The sequence below is a fragment of the Polyodon spathula genome, chromosome 7 (genome assembly GCF_017654505.1).
Source record: "Polyodon spathula isolate WHYD16114869_AA chromosome 7, ASM1765450v1, whole genome shotgun sequence".
Classification (NCBI taxonomy): domain Eukaryota; kingdom Metazoa; phylum Chordata; class Actinopteri; order Acipenseriformes; family Polyodontidae; genus Polyodon; species Polyodon spathula.
Genome location: NC_054540.1, coordinates 42,478,482 through 42,498,756, shown reverse-complemented (window position 1 = coordinate 42,498,756; position 20,275 = coordinate 42,478,482). Strand labels below are relative to the sequence as shown.

The following is a 20,275-nucleotide window of genomic DNA, read 5'->3' as shown; positions in this document are numbered from 1 at the left end:
AATGGATAATTGCAAAGCATTTGACATGGTTTATTTAGATTTCCAGAAAGCTTTTGACAAAGTCCCGCACAAAAGATTAATTCTCAAACTGAACGCAGTTGGGATTCAAGGAAACACATGTACATGGATTAGGGAGTGGTTAACATGTAGAAAACAGAAAGTACTGATTAGAGGAAAAACCTCAGAATGGAGTGTGGTAACCAGCGGTGTACCACAGGGATCAGTATTAGGTCCTCTGCTATTCCTAATCTACATTAATGATTTAGATTCTGGTATAGTAAGCAAACTTGTTAAATTTGCAGACGACACAAAAGTAGGAGGAGTGGCAAACACTGTTGCAGCAGCAAAGGTCATTCAAAATGATCTAGACAAGATTCAGAACTGGGCAGACACATGGCAAATGACATTTAATAGAGAAAAGTGTAAGGTACTGCACGCAGGAAATAAAAATGTACATTATAAATATCATATGGGAGATATTGAAATTGGAGAAGGAATCTATGAAAAAGACCTAGGAGTTTTTGTTGACTCAGAAATGCCTTCATCTAGGCAATGTGGGGAAGCTATAAAAAAGGCTAACAAGATACTCGGATACATTGTGAAAAGTGTTGAATTTAAATCAAGGGAAGTAATGTTAAAACTGTACAATGCACTTGTAAGACCTCATCTTGAATATTGTGTGCAGTTCTGGTCACCTCGCTATAAAAAAGATATTGCTGCTCTAGAAAGAGTGCAAAGAAGGGTGACCAGAATTATTCCGGGCTTAAAAGGCATGTCATATGCAGACAGGCTAAAAGAATTGAATCTGTTCAGTCTTGAACAAAGAAGACTACGTGGCGACCTAATTCAAGCATTCAAAATTCTAAAAGGTATTGACAGTGTCGACGCAAGGGACTTTTTCAGCCTGAAAAAAGAAACAAGGACCAGGGGTCACAAATGGAGTTTAGAAAAAGGGGCATTCAGAACAGAAAATAGGAGACACTTTTTTACACAGAGAATTGTGAGGGTCTGGAATCAACTCCCCAGTAATGTTGTTGAAGCTGACACCCTGGGATCCTTCAAGAAGCTGCTTGATGAGATTTTGGGATCAATAAGCTACTAACAACCAAACGAGCAAGATGGGCCGAATGGCCTCCTCTCGTTTGTAAACTTTCTTATGTTCTTATGTTCTTAACTAAGTATGACCTCCTTCACAATTCATACGAAATTCAGTGAAAGCAGGTTTCAAGACAACATTTGCTTTTTGCCAATTTTAGGGTTGATTAATATGAAACACTATCGTAAGCATTTTCAGTACTCATTATTTCAAACTAATATCTAACTTAACACGTCCTACGATTTCCATTCCCATCTCTTCTTGCCAGGTTCTAATTAATTTCTGTTATATATAAAAAATGATTATTGTAAGATAAACTCCTATCTTCTGTTATCTAAAAGGTATTCCCATTCGTTAATATTAATGAGATTGGCTGTTAAATCTCTGACCGTCAGAAAAAATCCTGCTTCATCGGCCAACACCAATAAATCATCTTCAACACTGCCTTTACCACAAGCAGGTGAGAATCAAGGTTACAGCATTAGTTTGTATTCCTTTAGTAAGTTTACTGTTAGAGTTACAGTTTAACCTATTTTTATTTTATTGTCTTGCTACTTTAAATACAACATTCTAATAGCTGTATTATTGTAATCTAAATAACATATTTACTTCTAACTCAGGGGCTCCTTTTAGATCAAGTCTTAATACTTTTTTCAAATAAGATACATGACTGCCCAGTCATTTAAACTATACATTGGTTTAGCTCCCAGAAATATAGCAGCAGTTCTAAGACTTTAAATTGTTGATTCAATTATTCTGTTTTCATCACTTTAGAATACTTGCTTTTAAATCAGAGACCATCTTTAAATCGGACTCTCTCCTTTCTTTAAATAAGAGACTTGACTATAAGTCTGCTCTTTTAACTGGTTGCCAGTTAAAGTATTAGTACTAAATATTTTTAGTTTTTCTATTACAAGATGTTTTATTATTTTTCTACTTTAAACATCTACACTAACAGAACATGTATATATTTATTTCAAAGTATGTTTTTCCTTTTTCACTCAGCTCAGCAGCTTTCTCCAGAAAGTTAGCTACCAAGGTCTAGCACCTAAATCAAAGAGTTGCGTACATTTGATAAGAGTCTGCCAAGAGCTGGTCAGCCTGACCTTTCTCTGGATGCTTTTACACAGACTGTACATAACAGCTACTTAATATTTTCTAAGAAGTATACAGGTCTATTTGAAAGGAACATCTAAAAAATCAGCAAATTCCCAGTAAGATTAAAACTCTGCGCTAGGCTCAGCTCAGACTGGTTCTGCAACACGTCTTTTCATACAATTCTTCACATCGCAGGTGCGGACCACCAGGGTTTTCACTTGATACCTGCAAAACACTTGTACACGTTTGGCAGGAACACCCTCTTCACATTCTAGCTTACCCAAATGAGCCCATGTCATTGGATGACCACTTTCACATCTCACACATTCAATTCTCTTTACATCCCATGGGTCTACTTTCAAGTGTGAAAATGACATCTCTTCAGGACTATTACATTCAAACAGAATTCGACAGTGTCTGACTAAGTGACTGCAGGCTAGGCAAGAGTTGGACCTAGTCAGGGGTAATTCATCTCGGCCCTTATCACATCTGCACTGGTCACATCCACACTTTAAAAATGAGTTGCATTCATCATCAGTGGACAGACTCATTGTAACTGAATCTGGGTGCATTGAAGAACTGTTTACTTTAGCAACTGAGACCTGCCATGCAAAGGGTCCCTGTGATTTATAGCACAAAAGATCTATGCCAAAGCTAGGTGTGACAGAAGACTTTAAAAAAAAAAATTAATTGATTTGTTTTTTTTTAACAAACTGTCCTGTGGTTTTTAATCACCCGCAGTAACATTTCTGACCTGCATCTTGAAGGCACTGTTGTCCCGGTTCTAACACTATGCAAGACAGTTTGGCTTCAGTGGGGACGTCAGACCAGAAGAAAACACACAGCACTGCGAGTGATATGGTAAATGCACTTGCTTGCGCTGGTTTATTGTAAAATAAAAAGGGTGAACAAAACAAACAAAACACAGGACACGGCACTGGTAGTTAAAACAAAGACATGAAACAAAATGGACTAACATTTAAACAAACAGTGTACTAACAGGCAAACAAACACGGTGAGTCAAAGCAGTTCTATTTACGTTATTTTACTTTGTTTACTCTCCTTCTCCTCACACATTCCCCACTCACCGAACACACAACCCTGAGTGAGTGAAAAGACGCAGCTTTTATGCAACTGTACCGAGACTCAATTGCTAATCAATCATTCAATTGGAATCTTGGTCTTGGTCTCTGAATCTTGGACTAGACAATCATTATACCGATGACTATCAGGTTCAGCTGCAAACATAAAATCTTCATTAAATACCTGGACTACCAGGTTCAGCTGTAAACATAAAATCATCATTAAACACCCAAAACAAATAGAAAGTTTGCTAGACCGTATAGAAACAGGAAACAGATATGGAACAACGTACTGCAAAGTGATACAACCAACTTTGAAGAATTTCTGTCATGGTCTGGATCTTGTCATGATTAAAGCAGTAATGAAGAGCATTTACTGTACCACCATATGATGTCCCAACATTCCTTTATGCAATGGAAGTGCTTTAATTCGGGGGTTCTCAACTGGGGATCCACAGCCCCATAGGGGGCCTTGAGGAGGGTTCTCCAAAAACAAACCAGTGCTTCACAAAACTGGCCTTTATGGGAGAGTGGCAAAAAGAAAGCTATTGTTGAAAAAAACTCACATCAAATCTCATCTAGAGTTTGCCAGAAGGCATGTGGGAGACTCTGAGACCAAGTGGAAGAAGATTCTATGGTCTGAGACCAAAATAGAGCTTTTTGGCCTCAACACTAAGCGTTATGTTTGGCTCAAGCCTAACACCGCACATCATCCTGAGAACACCATCCCTACCGTGAAGCATGGTGGTGGCAGCATAATGCTACGGGGATGCTTCTCTGTGTTAGGGTCTGGAAAGCTTGTGAAGATAGATGGCAAAATGGATGCAGCAAAATACAGAGAAATCTTGGAGTAAAACCAGCTGAAGCCTGCAAGAGACCTGGGACTTGGGAGAAGATTAATCTTCCAGGAGGACAATGACCCCAAACATACAGCCAAAGCCACACTGGAGTGGCTTAAAAACAAAAAGATCAATGTCCTGGAGTGGCCCAGTCAAAGCCCGAACCTCAATCCAATTGAGAATATGTGGAAAGAGTTGAAAATTGTTGTTCACCAAAGGTCCCCATCCAACTTGACGGAGCTTAAGCAATTTTGCAAAGAAGAATGGGCAAAAATTGCAGTGTCCAGATGTGCAAAGCTGGTAGAGACTTATCCAAATAGATTCATGGCTGTAATTGCTGCCAAAGGTGCCTCTACCAAATATTCACTCAAGGGGGTGAATACTTATGCATACAATTATTTTCTATATTTGTAATTAATTTAGATGAATTTGTAGATTTTATTTTTCAGTTTGACATTATAGACTTTTTTGTGTTGATCAGTGGCAAAAACTCCTAATTAAATCCATTTTGATTCCATGTTGTAACACAATAAAATGTGGAAAAGTCCAAGGGGGGTGAATACTTTTGAGAGCCACTGTATGTATATATGTGTGTGTGTGTGTGTATACACCCCTGTTTTTATCAGCTCAATTAGGGGATAATTAGAATCAGGTGTTTAAATAATTAGGCAGATCTTCAGGGGTGAGTTTGGGAGGCCCCACCCTATATAAAGATCAGAAACTTTGTGTGTTTGGTCTTCACCATACAGGTGTGTGGAAACATGTCATGCCATGATCAAAAGAAATCTCTGAGGACCTCAGAAAAACTCTTTTTGATGCTCATCAGTCTGTAAAGGGTTATAAAACAAGTTCTGAGGATTTGGGGCTCCACCAAGCCACTGTCAGACAGACAGTCAACAAATGGAGAAAGTTTAGACCACAGTCACTCTACCCAGGAGCGGTCGTCCTACCAAAATCGCTCCATGAAGAAACTTGAAAATCATTAAGGAAGTCACAAAGAACCCCAGAGTAACATCCAAGGATCTGTTATCAGGCCATCCGTTCGTGAGCTGAAGCTGAACCGAAAGTGGGTCATGCAGCAAGACAATGATCCTAAACATAAGCAGATCTACAAAATAATGGCTCCAGAAGAAGAAATTCTGCGTTTTAGAATGGCCTAGTCAAAGTCTGGACCAAAACCCCATAGAAATGTTGTGGCAGGACCTGAAGCAAGCTGTCACCAAGTTGAAGCAGTTCTGAAAGGAGGAATGGCCCCAAATTCCTCAAAACCGATGAGAGAGACTGAACAATAGTTATAGGAAATGCTTAGTTGAAGTCATTGCTGCTCAAGGAGGTGCCACCAGTTACTAAATCTAAAGGTTCACATACTTTTTCACACATAGCTATTGAATGTTTAATCATTTGTGGATAAACAAATGTTGAAAAATTATGTACTTTGTGTCATTTGTTTACACAAGTTATCTCTATCTATTATTAGGTCTTAGATTAAGATTTAACAACATTTTAGGTTTGAAATATGTGAAACATGTGAAAATCCTAAGGGATTCACAAACTTTTTCTCAGCACTGTGTATATAAATGTATTATTTTTTTAAAATATTTCTGATCCTCGTCCACAACATTTATTTTATATTAATAAATGCAGTCTGGTTAAAGTCTCATGGTAACTGGTTGGAGATTTGAGAATGATATAATTAACAAGATAGGTGGCTCTTTTGTAATGAGACTAAGCTTTATTACTGGCTGGAAATTCATAAAATATGCCCTAGATCAATTTTTTAAAAATCTTACCAGTCATTTTGTGACATATTGGATCTAATGTTATTGAGCGTATCCTTTTCTAATTAATAAAGTTTTACCCAATTTGTAGATTCAAGTATACTAGTAATCGATCTAAATCTCTAATTGAATTTAATTACATTTGAAGATGAGGAATATAAATAGATTGTGCTCCAATTAACAACAAGATTTGAACATATGAAGCCCATTAAGTATTTGTTTTCTAGTTTGTCTTGCTGTGATATGAGGTAAATGACTCTTCAACTGATAATAGATTTAAAAGGAATCATTGTTTTTTCAGTGTTAGTCACGCCATTTATGAGATGTATTTTTTGTATGTTACTGTTAATTATATATGTTTGTATTAAGATAATGAATATTCTTTTGATAATCATGTTTTTGTGTTAATAATATTGTATCAATATGATTTCAGTAAATTATTTAATTATTTAAACCATTTAACCATATCAACTGGAAAACAATTGAACTAACTACTTGTGATTAAAAGTTACCAATGAAGAGTTGTTTAAATGGGGTTTGCTCTAACTGATACCATTCACCTCCTGATGAAAACTAAAAGTTTGTTCAATACAATAAATAAAATGAATTGAACCTTGGAAAACTTGAGTAGTATGGATCATTAACAAAAACCGCAAGGTGTGCGACCAAGTTCTCTCTGCAGTCCTGAATCATAAGGATAAAGGTTTGTTTGGAACTATATATATATATATATATATATATATATATATATATATATATATATATACACACACACACACACAGTATATAAAGACTCCCATTGCAAAGCAATTTGATGCATTCTTGGTTTTAATGGTATAAGTTTAATAAGATAGGCAAAAAGGTTGAGAAGCCCTGCTTTAATTGATCCAGATCCCAGTAATACATAATTGATTACCATGGTTCAGTTGCTGATTTACGTTGTTTCAATTGGGGATTTAGCAACTTAATCATTAAACTTGAATATAATGAATTAAATAATGAGGAACATATTAACTAAAATCTGACAACATTAGCATAAGCAATACAAATCACTCCCTTCCCTAAAAAGAGAATCCAACTGCAAATGTGAAATACAAACTGTGGCAGTGCAAAGACAACTGGAACAGCAATTTAACAGAGCAGGGGCAGGTTTGGTGGTTCAGTCCCATTAGCAGCATCTTATTATGCTGCAAAAGTTCACTCAGCAGACTTTTTGCCAATCTATTCCAGGATGTTCTCTTCAATCACCTCCAATGTTAATTTGCTGGTAAGTTGTTTCAATAATGATCAGTGCAGTGACAATGCAATGGCAAGACAATGGCAATAGTGCAATACTATATTAATGAAAGGACACCTAAGGATATGAAGCAGACTTTATATTAAACTATTACTTTCATTGCATGGATCACCACAGACACAATGTTAATCCACTCACGGTGAACTTGACTGTGAAAACGACCATGACAAGCACATAATTAAGAACGCAGATGAAGAAAGGTAGCAGACCCATATTTCAGATCAATATACTGTCTTCTCCTCCTTTGATCTTTAATCTGAAAAAAAACCCTCAAAAAATCAGATGAAAATTGTGAACACAAGCATAGATAAAACACCTTTTTTGGTTTAGTCAACAACTACTACAGTGTTACAGATGGTATGAGTTTGCCATAGCTAATGTACATGATTTCATTGCAAATAGAGGGCTCTTCTATAGTATGCACGCTGGTCTACATACTATTTTTAAAAATGTCAGTTTCTTAAATAACACAGAGTTACAGTGGGTCATTAATGACAGGAAAACAATAAATAAATACACTCAATGAACTCGGGATCTCGACATTTCAAACTGTTATGTAAAGATCTCAAGATAAATTATTTCAGGATCTCATTTCAAACTCTGACTGCAAGCCTAGATTCATGATTTTGAGATTTTTTTTTTATAATGCCAGGATCCTGGATCATTTGTCTTGTAATGTATTTTTTTCCCCCATGTATCAAACAGATATGTTGGTGAAAACGAATCCCACTCACCCTCTTCGTCTGATCCATACGGAAAGTGCTATAGCAAACAAGATAATCAGCGAAGTGCCCACAGCTATAAACATGGATGCTTCAGATAGTCTATATTCCTCTGCAAAACAAGAAAACAACTAAATAAATCACTCTGTCATTATCTAAATGGCCTGTTTTACACATTTACCAGTGGTTTCCCAGTCCACAATGAGCACTATTATCAGACTTCCTTACCTTGAGTAAAAGTAGCTAGATCTCAGACTACCTTACCTAAAGTAACAATAGTTATTCCAGAATCAGTGCTAGCCAGGGACTCTAGAACTAGCCATTAGGGTTTAATTGTTTAATTTTCTCATTTCGAAGTGAGTTCCCAGATGATACAAAATACACTCTGTACATAGATTGCAAAAAATAAGAGACAAGAGGTCAGGGATCAAGGCAGCTTACTGGTAGTTAGAGACCACTGTTGAACTGTTCAGCTTTTGATAATGGATTGATATGAGTATCAGGCATATTGTCAGTGACACTTTAGTTTATATGCATCTATAAATGTGTTATAAAGGATGCTATAAACAATAACATGTGTTTAGTTTATAATGTTACAAAAACATATAACAACAGCACAATAAACCAATATATTGTATGAAGAGCTACAATTATCTGTATAAAGTGTATGATATACTGTGATACATGCAATGTGACCTATAGTTTTAGTGTGTCTACCTTGCCTCCAGAGTGAAGTTTCACATTCATAACTTTCTTCACTTGTTGGTTCATTATGTAATACCTTTTGGCAGATTATTACAACAATCAAGCATGATGTTGTGTTGTTTACTAAATAGATGTTAGAAATATGTGTGCCTCAATGGTAAACACACTAGCACACATGACTCAATGTTAACACATTATAGCCCTTTACCAGTAAAGCACAGGTTTGCGGTCCAGTCGCTCCACAGCTCATTATCAGCGCAGTATACATTTAGCTTGCTTCTTACTCTGAAACAATGCCTGTGCCTCAGGTCTAATCGGGAGCTGGTAAATGTGGTTCCTTTTTTGAAGTTGGACTAAAGTAAAAACAAAACAGTTTGAATCTCGAAGTACTTCTTTTAGGAAAAAAGAATAAAAAATGCAATTCTAATATTACATATTTGTTTAAAAGTAAAAAGTGGAATAAGTCAACTGTGAACAGCACACAAACATATTTCCTTTCTGGATGCTATCCTAAAATGGAGTGCTATTGGGTACGCTAACATTAATATGTACGGACTCGTCCTGAGCTGGAATTTACATATTCTAATCATTGAGGAAAACAACGATGTAGAAGACGTATTTACTAACGATGCAGTGTGTTTTTGTACTGTGGCCCTGAACTGCAAAACACAAGCACAAAACAAATCAAAAGAATAAATACATATCGAAAAAGACAAATACAAATCAAAAAACACAAATAGAAATATAAAAACTCAAATACAAATAAAAAAAAACATAAATACAAAAAGCCCACAACACAACGGAAGTCAGTTCACAACAGAAATACGTCACAATGGAGGCCACTCCAACAAATACCTCAGCACAATCTCTACCTGTTTCTCCTGAAGTTGGAGGTGTTTAGAAAGCTCAAGTTCTATCAGTGTTATAATTGGTATCACAACGGTAAGTATCATGTTTACCAAAAATGAGTTTGTGAACAATAATAGCGGTTAGAAACTAGTATTTTAGTTAGGATTTTTAAATTATTTTTTTTTTAAACTTTTACCTGTTTTTTTGAAGCTCAACTTTGGCTTCGATGCCCGTGAATTTGTAATTGTTTCCTTAAGCGTCATAAAAAGTGTTTAACAGGACCATGTGACCTGTGAGAGTGATGGCAGCTTAGGTTTTTGTCTTGAGAAGGGTTTAATCCCTGGCTATATCTTTCTTTTATATACATGTTGACGTCTGAACTGTCCAAGAATGTCGACTTCATCGAAAAAAAGACTTCTCTGAATCTTCTCCCTCTGAGGGGAAAAAAATAAGATTGATCCGAACCTGTCTGCCATTAGCGAGGCCTGCATGTTGCACACTTGCCAATATTGTAACATGTGATCTCGGATCGAAAATACATCGTCTGAGACTGCTGCTGTGATGGCCGCTTTGCATACTGATTTCTCAGCTTTTTCTTAGGAATTTTTGCTACTCTTCGCAACTAAGTAGATAGCAACAGGAGGGCTATGGTGATTCATGAGACCAAGATTGATCGGTTTCAGGCTAAGATAGAAATCAACGCAATAACTTTCACCTGATCGGTTTGAAAGGGAGCTGAGGGTGCTGACACCGTAAACTTTTTGTCCAGATTATTTCCATTGTAGTTCCCAACCCTGACTGGGATGAACATTCAAATACTGCGAGCTCACCCTATTTACTCAAGAGTACTGAGAGAGAAACATGAACGGGAATGAGAAAGGAACGGGAATATAAAGACCGAGAGGAAGACAGAGACTGAGAACATAAACATAGGGCAGCAGAGACTGAGAAAATAAATGTAAGACAGGGCCGGATTTTGGTATCATGGGCACCGGGACAAGGAACCAGAGCACCCCCCCCCCCCCCCCCCCCCCCCCCCCCCCCCCCCCCCCCCCATTAATACTGTTCTAACAATGTAAAAGACAATGTTGAAGGAAAATAAGACTGACACCATGAAAAAAAAAAAAAACTTTCACAGCGCCAGAGTGATTTTAATATTTAAATTTTAGTAACTGGATTAATATGAAAAGAAACTTTAAAAGACAATGTTAGGAATACTAAAATGTTAGTAAGTGCTCCACAATCGATCTTAAAACTAAACAGCATGTTACTTAAATTTTCTAATCACCTCTGTTCTAAGTAAACCTTAGATCGCAGAGTAATTAAATCTGATTTACCTCAAATGAATTTAATCTATTTAATTTGTGCAAAGTCTAATAGTGTCAGTAAAATCCAGCTTTCTGAGTATATCACATGGACATGATGGTAAGGCTGTTTAGGTGATCCTGGTTCGTGACTCTCAGTTCATTCTTAATGAGTCCATGCAATAGAATGATCGTTCTCCAGAACAGTTAGTGCACATTAAGGATAGGTAAATGCACAGAGCATTGATGACATTCTGAAACGTGGAAATCACTTGAGAATTCAGGTTAAGTTGAAGGTGGTCAAACACAGTTCTCTTGTCCTTGCCAGAAGTAAATTTAGCAAACTACAGTATTTCTTATGGGAAATATTCGTCCAGATCTGAAAGATAAGTTTGCATGAGTGTAGAAGCTTTGTTTTTGATGTCATATTCTGAAAGTCGGTAAGGAAGCCAAACAAACATCGGTGCAAGCAATTTGTTGAAAGAGTATCCAAAATCTTTAGGAAAGTATGGACACGAAATCTGTCTGCCCTGTAGTAAAACTTTTTAGACTGGGGCTTTTTACACTAGTTACACTGGGGCAATCGTGATCCTGCAGAGCACTGGGTGGTCGTCTCTGCTGTCGCTCTTCACCTCATTATTTATTCAGCACTGCAGTTTCCATTGCACGGTTTTCAAAATCTTCAAAATGATCAGAATCTCATGCAAAAATGTTTTCAGAGATTCAAATAATTCAACTACCACTTACAAGTTGATGTTTTCTACTTGAATGGATTTACTAGTTTTGTTGAACCTCTCCAGAATGTTCTTCCACAAGTCTGTGGGTTAAAGCGAAAGGAAGATTGAAGTTACCTTGCTCGTTAATTGTCTGTGTGGGCAGACTGGGTCCGACTCCTTCTACTGTACTACTGTCTAATTCTTCAGGCCTGTTATTTGGAACAGTAGTGCTGCCAAAACTCATGTTGACCAATTGTTCAGGTTAATTTGTTCTTGTCGTTACTTCATTTTTATAGGATTTAAAACCGAAATTTGATAGTCTCTTAATTTCCAGCAGGCATTTTTCACTAGCTTGCTTTTCCTTTAGTTTTTTTTGTTTTGCTGCACGGCTAGTTTTTCCATTTTTTTCTGTTAGTCTCTCTTTCGGGCTCTATCTCTCACTCTTGCTCTCTCTCTTAGTTTTTAAACTGTAAAATAACAATTTTTATTTCTGTATTTATTTTATCCTGGGCTGCGGGCCCCCTCAGCAGCTCAAGGCCCTGGACAAATGTCCCGGTAACCCTCCCCTTAAATCTTGACCTGATGTAGGGTAGTAAAAATATGAAAATAACTAGAGATACAAAGTGATAAAGTGTAATTCAGTGTGCTGTTTACCTGGGGAAGATCGTCTGGGTCACTCACCTGATTACCTGCATTGCCGGTCGCTGCCTGTCTGCCGCTGAGATGCCCATTCAGATTACTTGTCATCCCGGATCGCCTGCTCCGTGCATTGGTTGTTGACACTTTCTACCTGATCTTCTGTCCACATACGATATGGGGGTCGTGAGTGCTATAGGTCTTGTTAATTTAGCATGAGCTCTAGCTGGCCACAACAGCGCACCAATGTTTTTTTTTTTTTTTTTTTAAGGGACTTTCATTTAGTTATTTTCTTTGTTTGTTTATTTTATTGTTTGCTCTCATCTAACGTAATGTTATTTTCTTCCTAAAAAAAAGAAAATTCCTATTCTAACAAAATTATAATTTAAGAGCTATTTTCTTTTGAAGCTTACATTTGTTGTTATCTGTGTTTGTATTTGAATGTGTGTAAGTTTAACTAATTTTTTATTAGGTATCACTGTTTTCTTATTATACTTTCTAGGATTTATTTTATTTTTGCAACTTCTATATAGTATATAATGCTAAGATATTGCCGATGTCCCTGTCTGATCATAAAGCAAATTACTGCAAATTTATATCAACTAACTGAGAGTGCCCCTAGACTTTGCTTATATACCACTTTACTACAAAATGAGGTTTTCGCACAGTTTCAACTTAAAATTGATGAGTTCCTTCAGTTTAACTCATCACTCACATTTTCTGAGCTTCAGTTAAAGGATTCATTAGAGAGAATTCTATTCTATTCGCCTCCAACCTTAATAAGTCACATCTCAGTAAAATCTCTGAACTCAAAACTATACTAGCTTTTTTAGAACATGCTCACCAGAGCTACCCCTCGGAATCTACTGAACTCGATCTTAACCTTATTAACCCTCTACACTCCGTCTCATTATTTTTTAGGCACCGGCACCTAACTTGTTTTGGTTCAATTGCTCACCGTAGGAACATGCGAGATCTAAAGATTGAATCCTGTTTGAAAGATGAGGCTTCAATCTATTCCTAATTGTGACGATGTAGGTTGCCAAATAAGGAAGACACAAGCTTAGGAATCTCAGAGAGTTCAGACAGTTCAGGAGAGACAGTGTGTAAAGAACAGAGAGAACTTGTTGATAACCTGCTGGTTATTGTGTGAACATGGCTCCAAAACAAAAGAAAACAGAAAAAGCTGGACCTTCAGGACAGCAATTCACGATGCAAGAAGTGTCAGAAATGCTTTTTGAGACTTCAGAAAGTGAGAACTCTGACAGTGATTTATTGGCATCTGATGAAGAAGAGACGATTTTTCAGGGGATTGACGCATCAGTGGATTCGTAAGTACATAACTTTTATCATGCTATTTTTATTATATCTTTCTAGTTCTGTTATCATTATTTAGCACTTATTTATCAAAGTAAATAATGATTATGTTTTATAATTATTTGATTTTGCACTGCCAAAATGTTTGGATCGTTATTGGTAAATCAAGATCGTTATTTGTATTACTATAAAGTTATCAAGTTATTATAAAGTTATTATTGTTTTTAAATAGATACTTATAAGTTTGTTTTTTTCTTTATAAATAGAGACCCTGAGTCAGACATGCCCAGTGTCTCTGCGAAACGTAGAAGAATGTCTGCACCTGCTGCCCCGGGCAGTGTGCAAAGAGCTTATAGACAAAAGAATGTGCAGCCGTCACCGGCTCCAGACTCACTGGCACCAGCTTTACAGCAGGGGGGAGAAACAAGCAGTTGAAAAGATAAAGAAGAAAATGACATTGCTCAACCAATATTTCTATTTGCACCCATTTCTCAGTGATCTAATTGTTTCATGCAAGGCACTGTATCATCCAAATCAACACATTTCCATAGATGCTATGAAAGCCAGAATTGGACTAAAACAATACATCAAGGATAAACCTACAAAAGGGACCGGTGTATATTTACCAGTCTCCTCCTCTTTTTTTTCTTTCTATCTTTGACTCCGATCAGCAATGCATGCCTATGGGGTTCCCTGGGGGACTACATTACCAGTACATTCACAGTATGATATATTGGATACAAGGGGAAAAACAAAAGGGTTGGTTTCCTCGTTATGTTTATCTTTTAAAAGCCTCATACAAACCTTTAACAGCTTACACTATCTGTAATAATGACTTAGCTTCCTTAGATATGGAGATTAGCTGGGAAACTATCTGGAATAATTTAGGCTCAGCTTATAAGAATCCTAACCATCAGTCGATTCATTAAAATTTTCTTCAGAGGACATACCTAACCACCCATAGACGTTTACTCCCAGGGTCCCCTTGGCACCTTTCTGCATATGTTTTGGGAGTGCCCGGCTGTAGCTTCATTTGGGAGCAGGTACTTTTTCTACTGTATTTGGAAAGATATTCCCTTACTCCACTCTGGTTTTCTTCTTGAATGATGATACATGCCTTGACTTAACACCACAACAGACACGCATTTGGTTAGCTGGACTTACTGCAGTGAAAAAGCTAGTGGCTCTGCTTTGGCATCCACCGCACTCTCTTCCGTGGCACCAATGGATCCTGTTTCTTGATATTATTTACTTTGAACTTTCTACCTCTCGGATCCATGTGCCAGAAAGAAGACGGTCAAAGCCTGGGAATGCATAGCAGATCTTATTAAGCCTTTGTTAAATCCAAATTAATGTAGGTCCTTGAGGTCCTTGTTGGGGGGTTGTGGGAGGCCGGGTTGTGCCTCCCAGGAGAGGGTGGGGAGAAAGGGAGAGGGTAAACAAGAAAATGGAGAGTTCATTAGTTCAAGAAAATAAGTGTTTAAGATGACGTTGAGGTTAGTGCAATTTCGACATGTGAAGATCAAAGTTTACTTCTCGGTCACAGCTTATTGACGATTTAAATATAAGTGAACTTCTCGGTTAGTTTTATGTCATTAAACTTTGTGTAAATATTATGTGCTGTTAGATGTACAGTACAGTATAAAGTTTATCTTTCGCATGGACATCATTGTTGACAGGCATCAAAGCCAAACTTGAGCTACTAAAAAACATGTCAAACTTCAAAAAATGTTGTCTAAAAAAAACAATAGTTTATAACCATTATTACTGTTCACAAACTAATTTATGGTAAACATGATAACTACTGCAAAACCAATTATATCAAGGGTGTCTGAATTTCGGGTTTTACCCGATTTAACCTGATTTCTCCCCACCCACACAATGCCGAGAAAAGGTTTGTGAGCCCACATGATGCCTAAGGGCATGCTGCCCTCAACACCCTAGAGCCCAGAGAGGGTCTCGCTCGGTTTGCCACATCGAGGCGGTAGAAACGTGCAAATGTCTGACTACCTGTCCATGTAGCAGCATTGCATAGCTCATCTAAGGAGGCGCCATGAAGGACAACCCACATGTTCATACGCCAAGCATATAACATCTGCCATCCAGTGCTCTAGACGTTGCTTCGATAGGGCCTGACCTCTAGAGTGGGACCCATAGCAGAGAAACAGCTGGTTGGACCAGGATGCCATCCTATCCAGGTAACAGCGCAGAGCCCAAACTGGGCAGAGTGTGTGCTGTCTACGGTCTTCCTCTGACGCGGGAGAGGTCTGAAAGTTTCCAAAACCACTGGCTGGTTAATATGAAATGAAGATACCACCTTTGGCAAAAAGGCTGGATTTGTTCTTAATGTTACCCATGAGTCATTTCCAGTGAAAGCCATACATGTGTCATTGATGGACAGTGCATGAAGATCACTTACTCGTCTGGTAGATGTAATAGCTATTAAAAAGGACACCTTCAAGGAAACAGGGCGCAGTTCTGCTGACGCCATGGGCTCGAATGGGGGACCCATAAGGGCCTGCATTACCTGTTCTAGATCTCACTTGGGGACCATACTTTTCATGGGAGGACGAAGCCTCCATGCCCCTTTAAGAAATTGCACGCCTAGGAAATGTGCCCCAGGGGACACAGTCAATTTTGTCATGGCACATTGATATTGCTGCCAGGTATACCTTCAAAGTGGACGCTGATTTTCATGCGTCGAACAAATGTTGTAAGAAGGTTAATATCGTCTCAATAGGGCAAGTCACAGGGTTGTGACCTTCGGCAAGGCAGCAGTCTTGGAAAACTTTCCATTTGTATGAGTACTGGGCTCTAGTGCTCGGCTCCCTAGCAGACTGTAGTGTTTCTACCACTGCATCTGGCAAATCTCGTCTGAATAGACGGCTCCGTTCAACGGCCAGACCCAGAGTTGGAACTGGGTTGGGTTCGGGTGCCATAATAGTCCCTCAGGAGGTCCTTGCGCAGCTGGAGGTGCCACGGTTGGCCCAACAACAATCGAAGAAGAGAGCAAACCAGGGGCGACTCCGCCATCTGGGTGCAACCAGCAAAACCTGTGCTCTCTCCACCCTGATCCTCTCTAGTGTCAGGGGTACTAATGGTAGTGAAGGGAACGCATAAAAAAGCCCCTGTGGCCAGGGGTGAGCTACCTTGTCTACTCCCAGGGGGCCATGAGTGGACTCGGCTGTGGCAAAGAGGTCGACCCATGCCATACGGAACCTATCCCAAATCCGTTGCACCACTTGAGGATGCAGTCTCCATACCGAACTGTCTGGAGAACTTCTGGACAAGAGGTCTGACGCCTTGTTGTCCACACCAGGGAGGTGAACCACCCTGATGGAACCCAAGTTTCCGTTCGACAAGGACAAGAGTCTGTGCTCTGAGTGGTAAAGGCCCGACGAGCGCAAGCCACCTTGGTGGTTTATGTAGGCTACCACTGTGGTATTGTCCGTCCGGACCAGCACATGTTTGTGCACTAACTGTTGGCGAAAATGAGATAGCGGCAGTTTCACCACTTGCAGCTCTTGGGCATTTATGTGCGTTTGCTGCCAATGTCCCTTCCACTGACCTCTTATTCCTCTACCATTCCAGACAGCTCCCCAGTCCAGGCTGCAGGCATCTGTAGTGATCACTGTAGTGATCCGAGGGGAGATCCGAGGCCCAGATTGCCGGGATGGAGCCACCACTCCAGTGTCTTCCGGCATTGTCTGGACACTCACACCAGCCGGTACCGATCTCAGACCAGGTGCATCTTCAGCGTGTTTACACAAGCTTGAAGTGGGTGGATTCTCAGCAGCCCTAGTGGAAGGATTCTCGAGGCGGCTGCCATCAGCCCCAACAACCTTTGGTATATTCTGACCTGTAGGAGAGCATCCTCTCTGAATAGGGAGAGTGTGGCTTCCAGTGACTAAATCCTGTCTTCTGACAGTGAGGCAAGCATGCTCACAGAGTTCAGTTTGATCCCCAGGAACACTGTGGACTGAGACGGTAAGAAGTTGCTCTTCTGTTGATGTATCAAGAGCCTTAACTTCGTCATAAGATCTGTGACCTGTTCTGTGTGCACCTCTGCGCATGCTTTGAAAAGTGTGCAAACCAGCCAATCGTCCAGATAGTTCAGGATCTGAATACCCCGCAGTCTGATTGGAGCCAGTGCTGCATCCATGCACTTTGAAAATGTGCTGGGAGCCAACTAGAGGCCAAATGGCAGCATGCAGAATTCGTACATGTTGCCTTGAAAGGCAAAGTGCAGATACTTTTTGTGCGAGGGATGGATCGGGACATGGAAGTAGGCGTCTTGCAGATCGATCGATGTGACCCAGCCGCCCAGCTGGACAGACTGGAGGATATGCTGCACTGTCAACATGTTGAACTTCCTCTGTTTGAGGAACAAGTTAAGGACCCTGAGGTCCAGAATAGGTCTGAAACCGCCTTCCCTCTGGGGAACCAGGAAGTACCTGGAGTAAAAGCCACTGATTTATTAAGCGCACAGCATTCTTATGTTGAAGATTGGCGATCTCTTGTTGAAGGAGTATTGCCTTTGCTGGTTTGACAGTGGTGAGGAGCACAACCTTGAAGGGAGGCGGACCTAAGAGGTATTGCAGAGCGTATCCGTGTCTCATTGTCGATAGCACCCAGGAGTCCTGGGTGCAGCCTTGCCATGGGTCATTGCCTTGGGTCTGTCCGGTTGTGAGGGGGCAGGAGGCTGGCTGAGTGATAACGTCAGACCTGGAACAGTAACACACAGGACAGACAGAGACACGAAGTTTGGTGAAGCTGAGCGCTCAACATTTAATACACAAAAGATTTAAACAGAAAAACAGCACACCAATACAGGATACGGCACTTGCGGCCAAAATAAAAAGGTAAACAAAACGGACAACACTAAACAAGACAGTGGACTAACAGACAAACATGGTGAGCTGCTATTACTATAACTATTAGTATTACCTCCATCTCCAATCCCGTTCTCCACTCATGAACACAAAACCTTGAGTGAGTGAAAACACGCTGCTTTTATGCAGCTGTACCATGACTCGATTGCTAATCAATCATTCAATTGGAGTCTCGATACAACTGCACGTGAATTCATAAAAGTGCAATTCCTCGTGCTCACATATTATTACATTTTATCTGCACGTGAAGTGCTGTGCAATCCTCGTGCCAAAATCCAAACATACATTTTAAACACTTGTGCTCGTAACCCGTATTTATATCCCGTGTATTTTATACATAAACACCAACATTGACACACTACATACAACATAAATCACTAACAAACATAAAGGGGCGGGTCACTCCACCACATATGCCCCCCCTTGTGCGCAGCACACTTGGCCTCCATGGCCACCTCCCCCCTCAGTCCCAAAGTCCCAGTCGTAGTCCTGGCCCAGGTACAGGGTTAGCAACGGGCCAAAGGTGACAGCCCCAGTGGGAGGTCCTACTCCCACTCCAACAGACGTAGTGGCCAAGGCAATCCTGGCTGTCTGTGGGGATGGCCTCCTGACCTACCCCCCTCACCCTTCTCTGTAGCTGGCAGCTCACTCTTGTGGGGGCTCCGGCCACCAAATTCCCTGCAGCAAAAGTGTGCGGAGGAAGGTGGTCTCCTGACCAATCCCCCCTTCTTCATAGCCAGCAGCTCCCCTATGTTGGGCTCCGGCCACAGTATTTCCTATGGAAAACCAGGGCTAACAGCAACCTCAGGCGAAGCCGTTCCAGCGACCCCAGGTGAAGCAGAGCTGGTTATCCCTGGCGATGGTAGCAGCAGTAGACCCTCAGGAGGTGAAGGCAGCAGTGGACTCTTGGGAGGCGACAGCAGCAGTGGACCTTCGGGAGGCAACAGCAGCAGCAGCAGAAGTGGACCCTCAGGAGGTGACGGCAGCAGCAGCAGTGGACCCAGGCATCCTTGGGCGGAGCAAAGCAGGCATCCTTGGGTGGACAGAGCCAGGCATCCTTGGGAGGAACTGGTGGGGGTGGGAGCTGCAAGCAGTCCTCCCATGGTGGTGGAGGCGGAACCAGCAGGAATTCACCCTCTGCTGATGGAGGTGGCGGAGGCAGCTCCTTCTGTTCTGCTCCAACCACTGTGGGGGGGGGGGGGGGGGGGGTCCTAGAGGACCTCTGTGACGACCCTGGACCTCATTCTCCCTGGCTCTGGACCACTGACCTCATTCTCCCATGGCTCAGGGAGAGACACTCTGCATAGTGCTGCTATCCTGCGTTTCGTTCTTTTCGAGCTGCTGCGCTCAGTGCCGAGAGAAACCACGATCACTGTCGGTGCAAGGCTGTAGACGACGACAAAGGTGTTCAATCAGTGCCGGAATCGACACCAAGGAGAGCATTGTCGGTGCCGAGTGATCGGAGCCGAGTCAACTGGTACTGAGGTCAGTGCCGATGGGTAGCGCGGTCAGTGCCGGGCTGTAAACAGCGACGAAGATGTTCACCGGTGCTGAGTCAATCAGTGCCAATGGTGGGCACAGAAGGCACCGGGCTGTAGGTGGCGCTGAAGATGGTTACATTAGTGCCGAGTCAATCTGGGCCGGATAGGCGCTGTCCCAAAGTGTGAAGTTGACGGAAAGAATTGCAGTTGATGCCGGGACATGCAGTCGATTCAGTCAGCGTGGTCGCCAAGGGCAAGCGCAGCCACGCTAGGAGAGCCTGAGGCTTGAAATGGGCACCAGGCTGTCAACACAGTATATCAAACTGTAAACTAATGGGAGAATCAGGCAAGAGCACTCTCAATAACGCTCAAAAGCATGATTTTACGGTGGATGTTAATGAATTTGAAGGTCGAAATCTGTGAACTGTCTCAGTGAAGTTAGGGAGAAAATGACGATATCTTA

General features: G+C 40.7%; 1 protein-coding gene across 2 annotated transcripts in view; it reads right to left on the bottom strand.

Moving 5' to 3' along the window:
* Positions 1-6,703: 6,703 nt before the first annotated feature.
* The window catches only part of LOC121318633 (interleukin-13 receptor subunit alpha-2-like), a 113,056-nt gene continuing 99,484 nt past the window's right edge, over positions 6,704-20,275 (bottom strand). For both annotated transcript variants that reach the window (XM_041255523.1, XM_041255522.1), the window contains exons 8-10: positions 8,826-8,970; positions 7,925-8,024; positions 6,704-7,446 (exon numbers count right to left, since the gene is read on the bottom strand). In XM_041255523.1, coding sequence (XP_041111457.1) covers positions 7,407-7,446; positions 7,925-8,024; positions 8,826-8,970 — 285 coding nt within the window. In that variant the 3' untranslated portion in view covers positions 6,704-7,406. The remainder of the gene's footprint in view (positions 7,447-7,924; positions 8,025-8,825; positions 8,971-20,275) is intronic.